Source organism: Schistocerca piceifrons, chromosome 1 (assembly GCF_021461385.2).
Source record: "Schistocerca piceifrons isolate TAMUIC-IGC-003096 chromosome 1, iqSchPice1.1, whole genome shotgun sequence".
NCBI classification, from domain to species: domain Eukaryota; kingdom Metazoa; phylum Arthropoda; class Insecta; order Orthoptera; family Acrididae; genus Schistocerca; species Schistocerca piceifrons.
Genome location: NC_060138.1, coordinates 196,186,838 through 196,205,836, shown reverse-complemented (window position 1 = coordinate 196,205,836; position 18,999 = coordinate 196,186,838). Strand labels below are relative to the sequence as shown.

The 18,999-nt window shown below is 37.0% G+C and overlaps 1 protein-coding gene across 1 annotated transcript in view; it reads right to left on the bottom strand.

The window, feature by feature from the left end:
* Positions 1–335: 335 nt before the first annotated feature.
* The window catches only part of LOC124800854 (protein couch potato-like), a 176,434-nt gene continuing 157,770 nt past the window's right edge, over positions 336–18,999 (bottom strand). Inside the window, exons 7-8 of the mRNA XM_047263028.1 lie at positions 6,648–6,825; positions 336–666 (exon numbers count right to left, since the gene is read on the bottom strand). Of these exons, the coding sequence (XP_047118984.1) occupies positions 634–666; positions 6,648–6,825 (211 nt within the window). The 3' untranslated portion in view covers positions 336–633. The remainder of the gene's footprint in view (positions 667–6,647; positions 6,826–18,999) is intronic.

Here is an 18,999-nt window from a genome sequence, read left to right as displayed (position 1 = left end):
ATAGTTCTGTCAACTATGACATTTATCAAAAAAGCACTCCGGTATACTTAAAAATGTTAATTGTTTCAAAATTATTTTCTTCTTTTTCTTTAAAAAATAAATGTGTTACTCTGAAAGGAAATGTATATGAACTAAGTCTGAAGCTTACTGAATGAACTATTTAATGAATTTCACAAATAAAAGAGCTGCAAGCACCAGATGTATGTATAATATAAATCAAGATTTTTCTGAACCATTTAATTTGAACAAATAATAACAATAGTAATGATAATAAGACACTTTCATTTTCAAGTGTAAGATTGGAGGTATACAGGCATTTATTAAGAGGCCTTGATTTTATCATACTACCATTCTCGTTAACAATATTTTTTCATTTATTAACATTATTTATTATTAATTTATCATTACTGTGGTTAATATTCTTATTGATGAATCAAAAGAAGAATAAAATAACAAAATTTTAAGATTTTAACAGATTGACCTATGGCAATGGCACAGTGTGCGCCATTTTATGTATTCATATTTAATCAAGATGCCTCGCTGTCTTCAAGAATTCAGGCCTATGAGGGCATAGCAACACCAGAGCCAGGTTGCTGATGCTCATGTCAGGTGCTCAGCTGGAGGTAAGGATAATTAAGATTGTCCATTTTCTTCTCCCTTGGGTCCCTAGAAAGAAAAAGTAATCAAGATTGGAAACTTAAAATGATAACAAATTAGAACTATCATATCACACAAATGGAATGCCATTTTGAAATGATTCTGATAGTGAGTGTGCACTTAACAATTTTCAAATAATACATGTAGCAACTTGCAGAACAATGTTTTGTGGTGTAATACCATAGTACAATGATGAAAACAGCACTACTGTGAAGATGCATTTAATTTATATTCTTTTAGAAACATTGGGAAAATGTCAATGAAATAGTAGTAAAATTATTTACAATTTGATATAAATACAAAGCTGTACAGTGTATAATGTGACCATAAATCCATAGTAACTTAGTGCTCTCTCTGAATAACGGAGGTAAGAATTACTTCTGATAAACAAAGTAGGCACTGAATTTATGTAACACATTAATACAATAATGAAAATGATCACCATCTAAATAATTTGAATTTATTTTGCAACAGAAACAGATAATTGTTTGCTAATTTATTTCAGTCACTTTTGTCTCAGCAGTAGCAGGCAGCATCTATTATTTCTAAACTTTATTTCCTTTTCTGATTTAAATGCAATTCTATGTCACTGAGGCATATTTCATGTATAATTTATTTTTATGGTAACATATTCAGAGTACTTTTGAACATGTCTTCATTTCAGCCTCAATAGTGGAAAGCCATAATCTGTTGCCTCCAATACGAATGTCAGTGCAACAGAAAACACCAGTTTTGCTGAAATTTGAGTTGGAATAATAATGTATCATGAGGAGGAGGAGGAGGAGATTAGTGTTTAACATCCCGTCGACAACGAGGTCACTAGAGACGGAGCGCAAGTTCGGGTGAGGGAAGGATGGGGAAGGAAATCGGCAGTGCCCTTTCAAAGGAACCATCCCAGCATTTGCCTGAAGCGATTTAGGGAAATCACGGAAGACCTAAATCAGGATGGCTAATCAGGATGGCTTGCCACGGGATTGAACCGTTGTCCTCCCGAATGCGAGTCCAGTGTGCTAACCACTGCACCACCTCACTGGGTAATGTATCTTGAAAACAGAACATTATGTGCATTTTACCCCTGATGAGCAACTTGTTAATTGATGTCTAAAGCTGACCAAATAAACACAAGATGAAAATAACTAAATGTTGTGCTGCTAGACGAGACAATGAAATATTTGGCAGTATTTTATGTTCTCATGAAACACTTTGATAAGGCGCAATGCAGTGTTCAAAGTAACTAAATCAACAACTGGAAACTAATCCTGTCTGCAGAATGCTGACGCTAATTTGTGCATATAAACTAACTTTTCTGCTCCTTAATTTATCTCCCTTTCAGCTACTCATCTACTATTGTATACCTTGGTAATGTCACTCATCTTCCAAATCATTTTCTCCTTTACTGTTTCTTGAGTTTCATCAACATCCCACAAATTTGACTTTTATCTTTTATGTATGTCTGATTCAACATGGTCTTGGTGCAGGGATATTTCTACCTATATTGCTTGGAAAATGTTAAATGGGTGTTCACTTGCAAGAAAGAAATAGCATAGAAAACTCAGTTGAAGAAATGCAGGTAGTGTTCCAGTATTGAGGTAGGAGATTTAATTATGGCAGCAATTAGCATTTGCAGAGTATGTAAAGACACATCCATTCATTAAGGTGTAAGTAACTGCAGTGCATGTAGGAAGAATTGGAAGATTACATTACTACTCAGGGATAATGTTAGAGAAGGTAACAACTTGAAAAGGTTCCAAATTACCTAAAAACTGAATGTGACAGATAGTTGTAGTCACAACTCATGGGCAGAAAAAAAGAACTTCTTTACTGCACAATGACCCCTTACCAAATGGTGTATAAGAGTGGTGTGTTAAATTCATTTATTGAATGTAAGTGACTGCAAATTATGTGTGTATAGTGCAGTGTCATATTTGTGCTGTATGATGGTGGTGGTGATGATGATGATGATGATGATGATGATGATGAGACAAGGTGGTACGAGTGCAGTGCCATGAATGATTACCCCACTGCCAATGAGAAGCAAGCATCCCCTCTCTGGAGCTACAGCAGCGGATGTACTTATGTTCGAACATTCTTGCACTGAGCCCATTTTGTGTGTTTGCCAGTTGAATAACATTTACAGACTTTCATAGTGGCCAGGTCTCATGATCTACTGACTAGTTATTGTATTGAAGACTGACTGATTTGCAAATCTGTGGTATCTGTATATGTTTCAACTTTCAAAGCTACTGTTGGCAACTGATGCTACAATTACAGAACAAAGTTATGTATTATTTTTACTACTTGATATTAGATGTAGAATAAAAAAACATCTGAATTCGCAGTTCATGAACAGCATCTGTTCCTCACTCCTGTATTCATTAAAGAACCACACAGCATGCAATGAAGTTATAAAAACCATCAACAATGCCACATGCCCACACTTCAGGTGATGCTACAGAGTTTAATCCAGGACAAGTACGGTGATAAGGAACATTATGCCAATTCCCCTCCTCCTCTCGCCAGCTGAAAATTGATGATGAAAATTTCTTTCACAATTCTACACAATTCTGAAATTCAGCTAAGACAATGACATGGTAAGAGCTGATGTCCTATCTGTCACTAGTGTCACTACCCTGTTTATCAATTTAATTTTTCTCTTTCCTCATTTACTTGGTCCTCTCATAGCAGGAGGCCAGTTTTTCCAAAAGATTCATTAATGCATGTGGTCTCTTTCATTCACAGCTCTTGCATATATGATACGCAAGTACCTCATCCCTTACACTTGCCTTCTTTTATCTACTCGGACAGTCTCCTGTCACCGGCTGATACTCCTAAAATATTTCACTGAAAACAAGTCCACAAAATTATTCTTTGGCAGATTCTGGGGTATATATCATACCATAACTGATAAGCTTCAGTCATGTCATGGTACGGTTTATGATAAATCACTTTGCTGAAACATGATGAAACCAGTAGTACTGTTAAAGTACACATCCACTGTTCTCTGGGAACTGGGTTGACTAGTGTAATGTCAACACAGAAGAGGTGTGAGGTGCGGGGAGGAAGGAAGGTAAGGATGGTGGAAAATGTTGAGTGCTGCCTGTGTGCAAAGAAGTGATGGGGACAAGATGGAAGGCCGTTAGGTGCAGCATCTGGATGCAAGTGCACAGGATAAGCCATAGAGACAGCCAAAGGTTGAGGCCAGGCCTGTTACACGGACAGAGCATGTGTTGCAGGGGAAAACCCTCCCTCTCTGAAATTCAGAAAAGGTAGAGATGATGAGAAGAATCCAGATAGAATGGGCTGTGAAAAAAATCATGGAAGTCAAGCGTAGCATGTTGCTTGACATCTGGGTTGTCTGTTCTCTCTTGGTTACAGTTGGGCAGTGGCCAAGGGCAGCTGGACCATCCACTTGCTGAGCATGCTGTGCAAAACAGTGTGCTTGACTCCAGTGATTGCTTCACAGCTGCTGCCCTCTGGGTTCTTCCCATGACCATTGGATTTTCTCAACTGCGCCAGTGGAAAATCTCTTTTGTTCCTCTCTTGGCCTCAAGCTTCTCTAGCGTTGTCATCCCATGTGCCTTTATCTCCTTATCTGTTTCCCTTCCAGCCTCAATAGCGCCTTTGGCCCAGCCCCGAGCTCACCTTCCCAGCACAGATTCCAGATGCTGCACCTGGGAGCCCACCATCCATTTCCTGCCATGCCTCTGCACAGTCACACAGGCAGCACTACACAGCGTTTCCCTTCACCACTATGCTGTTATCCCACCCCCATCCCCACACCATGCCTTCTCTATACTCCTTCAACCCCACTACCCACCACAGCTGAGATCGCTCCTCAACCTGGAAATAACAGTGGCTGTGTGTGTGTGTGTGTGTGTGTGTGTGTGTTTTAGAATTTTGTTCAACAGCTAACAATATTCAACAGTCTTCATCTAAGGGTGCCTAGCTGCTGCTCAGAGCTTCCTGTATCTGGTGATTAGCAATCTGTCCAACTCATACTGAGTTTTTCACTCTCTAGCAGAGTGTGCCTCAATATGAAACTTCCTGGTGGATTAAAACTGTGTGTCAGACCATGACATGAACCTGGAATGCTGAGGTTTGAATCTTGGTCCAGCACACAGTTTCAATCTGCCAGAAAGATTCTTATTGTTACTGTTATATTTGTTTGATTTTTCATGTAAGGAAGACAATCTTTTTTCTCTCTGTGAATAATACTGACCATTCCAGAACTTATTCATCTTTGTGGATTTGAATGTCACCAAAGCTAATATCATCAGGAATCAGAGTAAATCTTCCAAAAGCTCCTATCAGTGATGTTTTCACTGTAACACATAGGTAAATTGGAAATGTTATATTCCATTTTAAAATGGACATAAATAGGGCTGTTGTTTCTATCATAAAATATGTGTCAGTATCATGGATTCATAGCTAAAATAAATTATACATCTGATCCTGGAGTTTTCTGCCAACTGTCACTGTAATGTAGGTGCTGTTATATACTCCCAATTCCATGATTTCATGCTTACTCCCCTTTTCATCTTTGGTAATGTAGTTGCTATAACAAATCAGAATTACTGCTAATTGATAAGTACAAGTAAATATTGTGTGGCTTCTTTAAAATATTCCACAGACATGAAAACACACAAAAAATAAGAAAACAATGTTTCATAAATATATGCAGTAACTAAAATGTGTGTAGACAAAATATGAGATATAGTATAATATAACATATAATTTCATATATTTACAAATATGGTATACTTATGGTTAATTAATTACCCAACATGACACAAACATCCCAAATACTACTGCAAAGATAGGAGGCAATGCCAGGGAAATATGCTAAAAGAATCATGTACGTACTGTTAGGAATGGGAGTGTAGTTGTTAATGATATTAGTGAGCAAGCAGTTTTACGGACTTTTCAGAAACACATACAGCAACTGTTTTATTACTGATCGCATCTGGTTTACTGCATCCAATACAAGGAAGAAAATCAAATTCTGCAGAAAAAGTGTTATACAAGCAGCATGTCACCATACATGCCAGTGAAGGGTCTAAGAGTAAATGTAGCTGTAATGGAATTCAAAACATGTTTCAAGAAATGATGCACATGTGTGATTTGAAATCCAGTTATGGGAACTACATTAAATACAAAAGTGGGTATTTATTTGGTGCTCTAATTATAAATGCAATGTGCAGAGCATCACTCTACAGTAATTAATTTACTAGAAGGCAACATATCTGCATAATAAAAAAAAGTAATGGTCAGGGTTTTTTCCAACAACTATAACTGTAAGTCATCCAAAAATTCACTTGCTTCTCCATCGTGCTTGCAGAGTGTGATAGGAACCTGTGTGAAATAAGTAGTATCCATGATATAAATAATACATAAATAAAAAATCATTTTTCCTCACATGGCAGAATGAAAGGTATACAGAAAATGTGTGCCATCAAAGATGAAGATTATAATAACTGTCACAAACACAGTCAATCAGATTCTTGACCTTTTAAAGCCAACCAGAGTTGGGGAAAAACAGTAGAATCCAAAGGGTAATGAGTGCAGATGATTCAGAACTGGATGGCAACGGATGTACTGAATAGAGGAGAGAAATCAAATAGTAAATACATAGGACATTTGTCTTTCCTTCTGTTTGGACTGTAACTGCTTCTGGTGCAGCTAGCTGACTGCTGCTGAATCACAGCGACCTGCCCATTCACCATTCTGACACTTTACTTTCTTTCCTTTATTTCCTCTTCAGCCCAAAAATATGCATTTTTTGGTTTGTAAATGATTATTTGTGTATCTATCAAGATGTCACACTCTTTGCTTTCTGTGACCCCTTTTGTGTTGGAATGTTTCAGTTGTAATTTCCCTGTTTATGTTTCAGCATCAGTGTTTAAAAAAATATCTTTAGAACTAGTTTATATCTCATTTCTCTTCAGCTCTTCCTGTTCTGATCTAAGTTTGTGAGCACCCAGCCTACCAACCTCTGCCATTTTGCTTTTGGCGTACTCGATACGAATGGCTCCCCGGTCAGAGGAGAGCAAGAAGGAGCCCTGCAGGTTGGCCATGGCTTGGGCAGCGCAGCGCACATCTTGAAACTCGACGAAAGCGACGGGGGACCCTCCCTTGGTGTGCATGCGGAGGCGACAGAAGCCGGGGAAGCTGTGCACACAGATAAGAATGTGCCATGTTAGGAAGAGGATGGGGACACATGCCCAAACATCTGAAAGTTCCCAATTGAATGTTATCCACAGGAATAATGTTAGGACACCCTTAGAGGTATTGATTTTTAGTTTTGCGTTGCAGTTTGTAAATCATTTAATTTATGTTGCTGTTACACAAAACAGTGCTAAGCCACCACACCAAACCCAAAAGTGCATGCAGAGGTAGCTTACAAGGAGGAATTAAAGATTAAATAAGTTAATAATTTACAGTAACAGGGAAAACTATGTGACAGATTTTATTCTGTTTATTTCACATGATGCCATGAAGCGAGGCATGAGTTTCCAATTTTGTATTTCATGAATCAGAATTATATTAAGAAAGATTTGGGGTGTTCCAGCGTCTTAAATCAAAATTTAAAGTGTAATACTCAGTTTTACTGTGTTTTTTTTTTGGTTTTTTTTTTCAGAATGAAAGAGGAACAGGACAAAGAACAAAAAATTGTCCTCTTGATTTTTAAATTTTTTTTTTTGCATTTTTAAGCAGGTGTGAAATGTTAGTCCACGTTTATGAACAAATAATTCGGCAAAATATGGGCACTGTTCTGCAGATTTCTAACTTTGATATAATTGCGTTTGTTTGCAACAGAAATATGATAGAGCCCCAGCAAATTTGTATTGAAACATACATTAATTTCCTGCATTTGATGAGGACTAAGGTGTGCTTTCAGATGTTTAGGACGAACTAGTACAACAACAGTGACCAACACACATGCCCAACGATACTACTCTACAGGACGCAGCTGTACAGTATAGTGTGGAACAAAGTTGGCAACCACATGCAAGTGCATCTCCTCTTGTTGTAACTATTCTATTTAGTACTAAAACTGTCATTTTGTGAATAAGAGATGCAATAAAATACACTAGTTCATTCAATCTGCACAGTGAATACACAGGTAAAACTCACAATATGTATGCAAGCGCGAGCACACATGGGTGTTCACACACACACACACACACACACACACACACACACACACACACACACACACACACACAACTTAATGTGGCATTTATGGATATTTACATATGTTGTAGGGTTACTACTAAATAGTTTTAACATTATTTTTAAATGCACTGAAAATATTTGCTACCCACTTAAAAATACATTCTATGCTTGGTGTGTTTTCTCCTCTAATATATATATTTTTTCGTTTTACAATTGCCCTTTATTTATAATTTAAACAGGCAACATTCCTTAACGACAGAAGAAGTTAAACAAAACTGAATGGGAAAATTAAGTAAATATGTGGACTATGATAGTTACAGAATCATGAATTATTTAGTGTTGTGTAGCGATTAATTAGTTGCATCATATATCCTAGATAAAAGCCATAATAGTAATTTTGCCTCCCACAAGAACTTCATTTCATATTGCTATACAATTAATATGCACACTTAAAACTTGATTAGATAGCTTCACAACAGGAATATTTTGCAAGTAGTCATAATATCAACACATTTAGCACATGTGTAATGTTTTTGCAGGTATGCTGCCAGATTGTTGTGTCTTCTTGGCACAATATTTTGGTGTCAACAATGCAGCTTGTTGTGCTCTAGGTGTTCTCTGACATACTGAAGTATCAGGGGTACATTATACATAATCAATGCTGTCAAAGCATGAGATCTTACACATTTGGAACACACTGAGTGTTGCTTTGTCTCATCTCACGATTGCCCCTCTTCATGATGTACATCATGTAATTACTGTTCATTGCACTTCTTTGCTTTTCAGTCTTTGTCAGATAACCCTTTTGCACAAGCAAAACATAATTAAATGCACTTTTAATGTACATCAGAAGAGTTCACTATTCCCCTAATAAAAACTAGTGAACACTGAGCAGTCAATATTGTCTTCCAGTACTACAATACAGTCAAGCTGCAACACTGGTAGACAATAGATTGTGCTAGACTTTGGAAGTTATTAACATTTCCTACACACTAGTCTCTTGCTCAGGGCCTCTACTATTTGGTGAGAAATGGTTTATCCTCATAGGTAATAGTTATAATTACATTTCATTCTGGATTTTACTTAGATTGTACTGTGGTGTCATGGCAGTTTACTTTGCCTTTACAAATACAAATGTTACTTTATTATTCATATGTCACATTAATATCTCATCAGACTTTGTCCTCATTTTGTGAACAAGTTGCAGGTCAAAAAGTGAAGGATTTTAGAGGATACATGACCTTCAAGTGCAGTCATGAGGTTTGTTGGCTATGGGAAACAATTTTATGAGCTTGACTTTGATGGTAGTCTCAGAAGTCTTACTTTTGGAAACCCTGAAGTACCAGAATGAGTAAAATAAACTGCTTTGGAATAATGAGTCATATACTCTAGTTCTTACAACTTCGTGCCAATAATGAGAACATAAATTTCTTTTGAAAGTTTCCAGTACGAATGGTGTCTGAAACAAAGGACTTTTACATTATACTATCATTTCTTTAGCCCAGTTTATATGTCACTAGCTATTACTTCTGTCACATTCGGAGGATAAAGTGTAGTAAATGAAGAAAACATCCTCTTAAAAAATTTTGCTGTGGGAATATGGATACCCTGAGGATATCAGAAACTTTTCATTTCCAAATCCTGAAATGCTTCAAAATGTTACTGGTTAGAAAAGATGAATGAAACTATGGGATTAAGTTTTTATGATTCAGTGTCCTTAGTGCTTTCGTAGAAAAGGAGGTTCTGGTACTGTGACGTCCTGGGAGTAGTTTTCCTTTTTTGTAAATTTTCATGTCTTAAAAATTTTATTTAAGTGCTTTTTTTTTTAATCAGAGGTGCTGGTATGGCATACCGGCAGAAACTCTCACATATCAGGCACTGACTGTGATCATGGCAAAAAGTGAAGATAGTAGGGCAGCCTATCTCATGTAATAATGTTCCAGGTAGATGGCATTACTTGGCAAAAACAGTAATACTTACTGAATAATGTACGGAAATAAGAAGCTTGTGGAACTGAAGAAAACAATCAAAGTGACTATCTTTCTTATTAAATCAAAGAGAATTATGCAGAAACAACACATTAATGAGTGCAGTGTGACTGGCAGTGGTTTAGTGCATCCATCAACTGTGAACAGTGTGGTTGATTGGAAAAGAGGTATAAAAAAAAAGCAAACAAGCAGGTTACACAGAATATTAGATGTTCACCTGGATAATTTTATAATAATAAGCATCATCTAATCAAAAGTGTATGGACACCCCTGTGTGGTACTGACCACTAGATGTGACGAGAGGCAGACCAACCAATATGAAAGGAGGCAAGAAGTATTGTGTTGTCAGTACAGAAGCAGCAGCAGAAGAATAGGTCAGCCAGGAGAGCTCAGTGAATTCAAATGTGGACTAGTCACTGGATGTCACCTCAACAACAAATACGCGAGGAACATTTCAATCCTTATAAAGCTGCCCAAGTCAACTATTGTGACTGTGCAGTGGAAACAAAGAAAGAAACACAGCTAAACTAGGACCAGGCAGATCTCACATACTGATGGAAAGGAACTGTCAAGCATTGGCAAGGGTGGATGTAAAATACTGCAGGAAATCAGTGAAAGGAATCTCTCATGAGCTCCAAAGTGCTACCAGCTGAGTTCCAAAGTACTATCAACTGTCCAGCTAGCGCAGTGACTGTGTGCAGAGTGTGAAAAAGAATGAGGTACTATGGTTAAGCACCTCCTCATAAGCCAAGCATTTCTGCAGCCAGTGGTAAGTGACACTTGAGTTGATGTCAAGAATGTGAACAGCAGAATACTCTAAACAAATGATTTGGAGTAAAAAGTCATTCTGTTCCCCTGCCGCAATGCGATGGAAGGGTTTGTGTTTGGCAAATGCCTAGAGTTTCTTACCTGCCATCATGTGTAGTACCAACAGCGAAGTATGGAGGAGTTGGTGTCACAGTATGGGGGAATTTTTGTGATTAGTGTGTGGTTTGGTTATTATGCTTACGTAAATGCAGGAGAATATAAATACATTTTACAGCAATATGTGCTGCACACAGTGAGGAACAGTTCAGAGACTATGATTTTATTAACATGAGAATGCACCGTGTTACGTAGCAGCATCTGGGAGTAGAACGAAGTGATGGAACTGGAAATCATTTTGAAGTCAGATCTTGTTACACTCGGATTTAAAAAAAACCACTTGTGATATTACCATGTATGGTACATTTGAAGAACATAATTGATATGCCACACACTGAAGTTCACATTCATGTGATGGTAATTTATATTTATTACTTTCTATCTCTCACTGAAATTAGACTTTAGTGTATCCTTTAGTAATAATACTTGAGGTCCAATTTACATACTCAAGAGATTATATGAGAGCAATTTGGAAAGTAGTGTCCATTTGGCTGTAAATAATAAACTTGCATTGAAAAAAATAATTTTGTATACCTTGAAATTAGAGCTATTTGCTACTTTTCAACACAGTCACCATTTAAATTTAAGTGTTTGTTCAGAGTGTTTAACTAATTTACTCCTCCTAAATAAAACTTGCCCACATGGATGCCAACCTTTCATGACATTTTGAAGTTTGTTATCATTATTGAAGTGCTGCAATGCGAGCCACTTCTTCATGTGAGTGAAAAGATGGAAAATCGATGGTGCCAAGACTGGGTTGTATGTCAGCTTTCTTAACGAAATCAGTACTCACAACAGAAGTCCTACTACTACTCTCTTCATCATGAAAGTTTGTTCTGCACTTTTAAAAAATCAGACAAATTGCCGCATAGCACCTTCACTATTAACATTTGGACCATATACAGTACACAACTGATGATGAATGTTTGCTGCTGAAATGCTTTCATATTTTATGGGATTTTTTATTACAGCATACACGTTTTGATGTTATAAGAAGAACAAGTTTACGCTTTCAGAGCTGGAAACTTACTGAATCAGAGTACATGCATATATGACAATGCCAGCACTGTGCACATGAACACTAGTTCCATGCTAGAACAGCTGTTACTTTCTGAACCACCCTCATATACCATCTACATCTATTTTGTAGTACACATTACATTACACCAGTTTAGGTCAACAACATATATGTCCACTTTTACTTGGCCAATTTTACTCCAATGATACTGATATTTTGTAAATGGATGGATAAAAAATTTACTCACAAATTAGCAACAGGAGAATACACACACACACACACACACACACACACACACACACACACACACAAACAAATGTTTAACTTTTACAAGTTTTTGGAGCCAGTGGCTCCTTCTTCTGGCAGAAGAGTTGAAGGGGAAGGAAGAGGGGTGAAGGAAAAGGACTGGAGAGTTTTAGGAAAAGGGATGCCGTTCAGAAGAGTCACCCAGAGCCCCAGATCATGGGGCTTTTCTGAAATGTACCACTTTTCCTAAACCTTTCCAGTTCTTTTTCTTCACAACCTCTCCCTTCCCCTTCAACTCTGCTGCCAGAAGAAGGAGCTGCTGACTCCAAATGCTTGTAAAAGTTAAACATTGTTGTGTGTGTGTGTGTGTGTTCTCCTGCCACCACTTGGTGAGTAGGTTTTTTATCTATCCCTTTACATGATATTTTCTAAGGACTAAGAAAGTTTTGAGAAAGCTCAAGATTAAGTGAATCAAAAAGTGCATCATTAATATGGAAAATGATAATTTTCCAGACAAGAGGAGTCTGTGTCACTCATTTCAATATGGAAATCATTAGAATTGGAGAAAATAATGTTTGTAGCATTAATATTTCTAATACAGATGAACACTGTTCATTCTGTGAACCCTCAGTGGGAACATAAGCAAAATAGAACTAGCTTAACATAATCTGGTTGTCTCAACAATGATGAGCATGGTTTACTTTATTTTATACAAAACCATGTACTAATTGAAATAATAACCACAGAGATAAGGCATAAAGTCCTCACATGTAGGTGAATTACATGTGGAAATGTAGTTGGTCCAGACAAAAAGAGAAACTTGAGTTAACCATCTGTTGAGTGCAACCAACCTGACTGGCACGGCCGACATAGCACAGCCTCCGAAAGAAATAGTAGTATGAATAGGTTATCAATATGCAACAATAAAGAAGCATGATCTAAGCTCAATCGAAATAATTATGATCTTTGAGCGTTTTTTGTTTCATTGTCTTCTCGATTCTGAATGTTCTAGCTGACAGATGCTTATTGTTCACAGTCTGTAATTCATACAGTTACCTATAGCAATATTAGAATTTGTTTGAATATATACGAAACTACTGGTTATAAAATGTGTTTTTGTCAGTAGCGAGTACCTTTCCTGAATCTGATTTAGTTACATAATAATTAAATGTTGCCCCGGCCATTTTTGTATAGGCTCATTGTTGTAGCGATGCCATTAATGATAAAAATTATATAAGCTCTTTTAATACTCATTTCATGCTAAAAGTATTAAAAAGAATAATCTCCATAAATGGAAAACGGCATCTTGTAATATTTTTCATATTAGGCCAGAGATACAGTTTCTTTATTAACAATAATTTCTATAAATGCTTATGCTGCCACTGCACATAGGCAGATATCCGGGAGCATCAAGCCTCACAGAAAAAAAACCACTGTGTTTAATGGATTATCACGTAATATTAAATGAAATATTTTTAATCCACTACGAGTAAGACGGATGTTTTCACGTTGGGACGCGTGTGATATTTCTGGCGATAGCACCCTGAGAAAATTTAGCCATGGCTTTTAACAAACATAAAAGAGTATTTTCAAAACCATTTCATACAATAGGAATAACGGCGCAGTTATCGTTGTGTGAATTAACAGCATTTTCAAAAAGTTGCGCTACCAACCTGACTGGCACAGCTGACATGTCTTTGTTCTTCTCTCAAGAATTTCTGGGGTTTGCCTAACCCATGCCATTTCAAAAGTAAATGAAATTTAGTGATGTGTAACAGCAAAGAAGACCCATTGGAGACTGGGTTTGGGAAAAAAGAGTGACAGTGATTCTCAAGATGAGGCAGAAGAATGTGAAGGGGATTCTGCAACAGAGTAACCTGATGAGGAGGCTCATGAAGATGATGAAGAAAAGAACAACAAAACAAGAAACTTTTATGTGGGAAAAGATGTTCAGACCAGTGATCTCACATCATCACTAATGTTCCTGGTTAAGTGTGGTCAAACCCAATCTTTGACATTCATGGAAAATTCTCAGAAAAATTACTGTATGGTGGTAATGTCACTATAGATAAAATGCTTTTGGATTTTTGAAGTAGATGTGTGTTTCCTCAAAACTAACAAAATTTTACTCTCACTGATGCGCGATAGCTGATACAGCTAATTGGGAGTTTTATATTCGATGGTAGCCAACATGTTCTTTCTGTGCCAGCAGCAAGCTAAGAGGAGTAATAAAGTTAATGGTTAAGCCTGTGTCTGCATCTGGTCACAATATTACTACTGATAAGTGACTTTCTGATGTTGGTTCTGAAGATAATTTGAAGACAAAGAAAGTGTTGTATGTTTAAATGTTAGAAAAAATAAAAAGCAATTGCTCTTCAGATTTTGTTTATGTAAATGGGAAGAAACGATCTGGCAGTATGTTTGGGTGTAATGATGAGAAGGGTTTGGTTTCCAACATGCTGTGTATGAGAAAAAAAATGTGGTTGTTGTATCTTTAGTTCATGATGACGACGACGATGATGATGATGATGATGATGATGACATTGATCCCAAATTTGGAAGGAAAAAGAAACTATGTATAGTTACTTTCTATAACTCGACAAAAGATGATGTTGAAACTACAGATCAAATGTGTGGTACTTACAATATGAGCCAAAACACAAAGTGCTGGCCAATGTTGATATTGGGTGGTACTGGTTCCCAGGGTAGCAATCAACTGGGAAACTGATTAGAGGAGAGTATCAAAAATGTCAGATCATCAACTTATTCTCAGACAGCTATACTGAAGAAATATGAAAACTACTATTATTCTTTCCAGGCTGCCAGGCAGCCCAAAAAATATTTCTGTATATTGAAGATCAAGATAAAGCCACTTCTCCTTAGTATCAAAAATGGATCACGAAAGGATGTCAGAATGTGATTTGCATGTCACATACAAATACACTTTTCCAACAATACATCTCTTTATGTCAATGCATTTATTCCACTGATTCTGTATGAATGAGAGTGATCTCAGTTGGTATATAAGTAACTTAAAATTGCAGTTTTATATTTAATTTTACTGTTTAATAAAGGTTATGCCCTGAAAATGGATTTTTAGTGCATCTCCTTTCATATGTCCTCTTTCTATCTCCATCAAACTCAATAATTATGTTTATTATGTTTGTGACAGTAAAATTGAGATACTATGATAAAACATGATTGTCTAATCTGTGCCCATCAGGTACATAGCACACAAAATCAGGAAGTGTTGTGCCCAACAAAAAATGAAAAAAAAAAATGGACACGCACGAAATTATGATAGAGAAATTTGAAGTTACAACACTAAGCTCCCAGCTGCACAATTTTCTGTAGAGCTACCAATGCAGAAAAATGTCTTCAACATTTATTGAATTGTAAAATACATAGTTACTGATTATTATTGTCTCAGTTGAGTCAAGTTCATTACTGAACACTTTCTGTTTTACTAGTGGTTAACCTATCATACAGGTAAGAGTACTTTTATGGAGAAAAACATGAAATAAATATTGGGCCAATTATGAACCACATCACACTTGACAATTAGCATCATTAATCTGGTTTTTGTGATCTTCCCCATTATTTTATAAAGAAAATTTTATGTGGGTTGCAGCAGCTGGAAGTATTTTTCCAAGAGTTCCACAGTTACACTTTATTTTCTTTTTTGTTTGTTCCTCCACTACTTGTTTTGGGTATGCAGGCCCATTCTCAAGATTTCATTCTTGTTCACATTGGCTTTGATTTGAAGCTGCAATCTGTCACCTTGCCTGCCTACTAATAAAACTCAATACACATATTTCTAAAATTATAATTACACATTGCATTAATCAACATTTTTATTACATTAACACTAGACATAAATACACATTATAAAATATTCTATACAACTTGTCTATACATATTTTCAATCGGTTGCATGTATGATCCTTTCCAGTTTTTTCCCTTTTGTTTCAATTGAATTACATTCAATGAATTAATAGCATTAAGAATTTTTATTATCCATTTAAATTTTTCTAGTAAATTGATTTTGAAAAATAAAATTGTAACTACAGTGTGCAACACAATTAAAAAGTAACTTTTTCAAAACCCTGTAATCATTTCCCATTGCAATGCAGACGTTTGAAATTTGGCTCAAAGGTCCTACAACAAGGTATGCTGCTCTGAGATGTCACGCTCAGGCTTGATGACACTTCAAACGGAAAGGTTACGAAACATATGGAACAGAACTCAGAAGTTAATATGAAGTGCAAGGTGGGTTAATGATGTCACATTGGCACTAAAATTCACCGCAATGCTGCACAATGGCACTGTGGACATGTTATACTATGGGAAGGTCATCATAACCCCCTCTTACCCACATTTCATCCCTCCTTTTCACGCCTCTGCAAAGGGGGTCAGAATTCCGACGCCCAGTTGTCTCGTGGATGACTGATGAAGACATTTGTGGCACACTGCCACTAGTGTCAACATGTAAAGGCCTTTAGGGATGGAGTAAATGGTGTCAATGAAATTACTCTTTCCACAGGGCATTGGTTTTCCCATGTTTCATGATCACAAATGACAAATCGCAGGGCGGAGAGCAACTGAATGATGACCTTGACAGTTTTTTACACTTTTGATACCTGCCCAGATGATTCAGCTCTTCTCTAAAAGAACATTGTGGGCCTGTAACCCTACTGAAAGTGATTGCACTCCTGTTTATTTTAGCACAATTGCAAATTTTGCTCTAGTATACAGGGCAGAGGAACTACGGACAATGCAACAAAATTTGAGCATGATCTGAAGCAACAAAGTGTGTTTATGCTTTGTCAGCCTCCTCTTTCGCATTCTCCTGTAGTGAGTGTGACAATGACACATGCAGGAATAAAATGGCAAATGGTCCCATTAAAACCACCCATTTTGGCAACACTCTTGACACCACACACGCATATTTGTTGAGCACTATAAAAATGTATGTACATAAAGACAGCCAGTCACTGATTACTAGATGCTGGTATGACAGGCAATTATATTGACAAACCTGAACTGAATGGTACAATCTCACTGAACTAGTGCCCCCTGGCTGCTTGCAAAAACTAAGGTGTCTCAAAAGGAACGTCTGTCACACCAGTGCCTAATAATTGGTGACTGGCTGTCTCTGTATAGGTACATTTTTAAAGCCCTCAACAAAGGTGTGCAGGTGACACTGAAGATGTTGCTGAGCCAGGGGGGCCTAGAGGGACCATTTTATATGTTATTCATGCACATATCAGTGACGCATACACTTTCATCAGGCCACAGGAGGGCACAAAACAAGACGGCTGAGAAAGCATAAACAATCTTTGCTGTTTGGATCACATTTAAATTTTGTCGAATGCTGTTCAGTGCTCACAAATGCTTTTACCCTGTATATCAGAGCAAGAATAGCAGTTGTGCTCTACTCCAAAGGTGTGTGATGATGTTCAGTGGGGTTCCAGACCTCAGAGAAGGGTTGAACTCAGCAGTGTCAAAGGTTGTCAAGAATGTCGTACTGTTGCTCATCACACTTTGGACTGTTGTTTTTTACTGCAAAGTATGTAGCAGTCAACTCCCCAAATGAAAGAGTGTTTTCATTGACGCCCTTGATGACACTCCCAGAAGTGTTTTCAAGTTCTGGCCTTGTTTTTTTGCATATGTTAGCACCTTGCTGTTTGAAGGATCTCTGAGCCTGAGGGTGACTTCACAGGGTACCTCACATTTGCAACATTAATGAGGTAGGAAGCAGGCTGGTTCGAGCCAAATTTCAAAATTCTGCATTACAATGGGAAAAAATTATGGAATTTCAAAAAAGAAACTCTATAATTGTGTTGTGCAATGTTGTACAAATTTGTTGCCAAAAAATTAGATACGTATTAGAGTACAAAAACATGCCTTATCTGAGTTTATCAAATTACTGGTTGGAAAAAGAATGAGATAGTCTGGATGTAGATTTAAATTTTAAGTTAAAAATTAAGCCAGATATTGTTAGAACTACACCATACAAACACAAATAAAGAATTGTTTTCTTATGCTAGCTTAGCTATGTGATGATGAGGTACTCTTAACGTTCTACATGATATAGTCATTTAGCAATCTAAATTTGTAGACAGGGATGATTTGTGGGGCAGTCAATACTGTTATACATTTACTGAAAAAATGTGAAGTACATGTCCCAACCAAATAAAAATTATACAAGTAATGTCCTTTCCCACTTAGTAACTCATAGATGCTTATAACACAGATTGCTTCAAGCATCAAACACTTGTCCCTACTTTTCACATTTTACCTCAGAACACTGTGGAGCACTTCACAATGGTTGACAGAGTTCAGATGTAGAAGTAAACTGATCCCTGTTGCCATTAGTGCAGAAGCTTACACTGCCTAGGAAAGAGCGTTAGTATGCATTTTTATTATTAGTTACAGTAACATCCAACCCAGCAAGAATTTTCTGGAACTCTAAAAATGGAGACTTGCTCTTGATCATAGTCTCTCAGATAGCAGCTGACAGAACAATGAGGTCATTGAAGATGGAGAACAAGTTCAGACTGGGGAAAGATGTTTCAATGGAACCATCCCAGTGTTCACTTTAAGAGATTTATTGATGTCTTGACAGTGTTTCTAACTGCTGCCCTTCTGAATATGAATCCAGTGTTGTACCACTGTGCTACATCACTTGCTCAGATCCGTGACTGAGGAACCTGCCTGTTTTGAGGAAGGGATGCAAACACGAAGGAAAAAGCATCAGAAAGAGTAGGAGGTCAAAGATAAAACAGTGTCATTTCACCAGTTCATAACAAGATAATATATACAAATGTTTATGCACATTATACAACATATTGTTCCCGACCATATTACAGTTTTTGGTGGAGATTTTAATTTACCAGATATAGACTGGGAGACTCAAACGTTTATAACGGGTGGCAGGGACAAAGAATCCAGTGAAATTTTTTAAAGTGCATTATCTGAAAACTACCT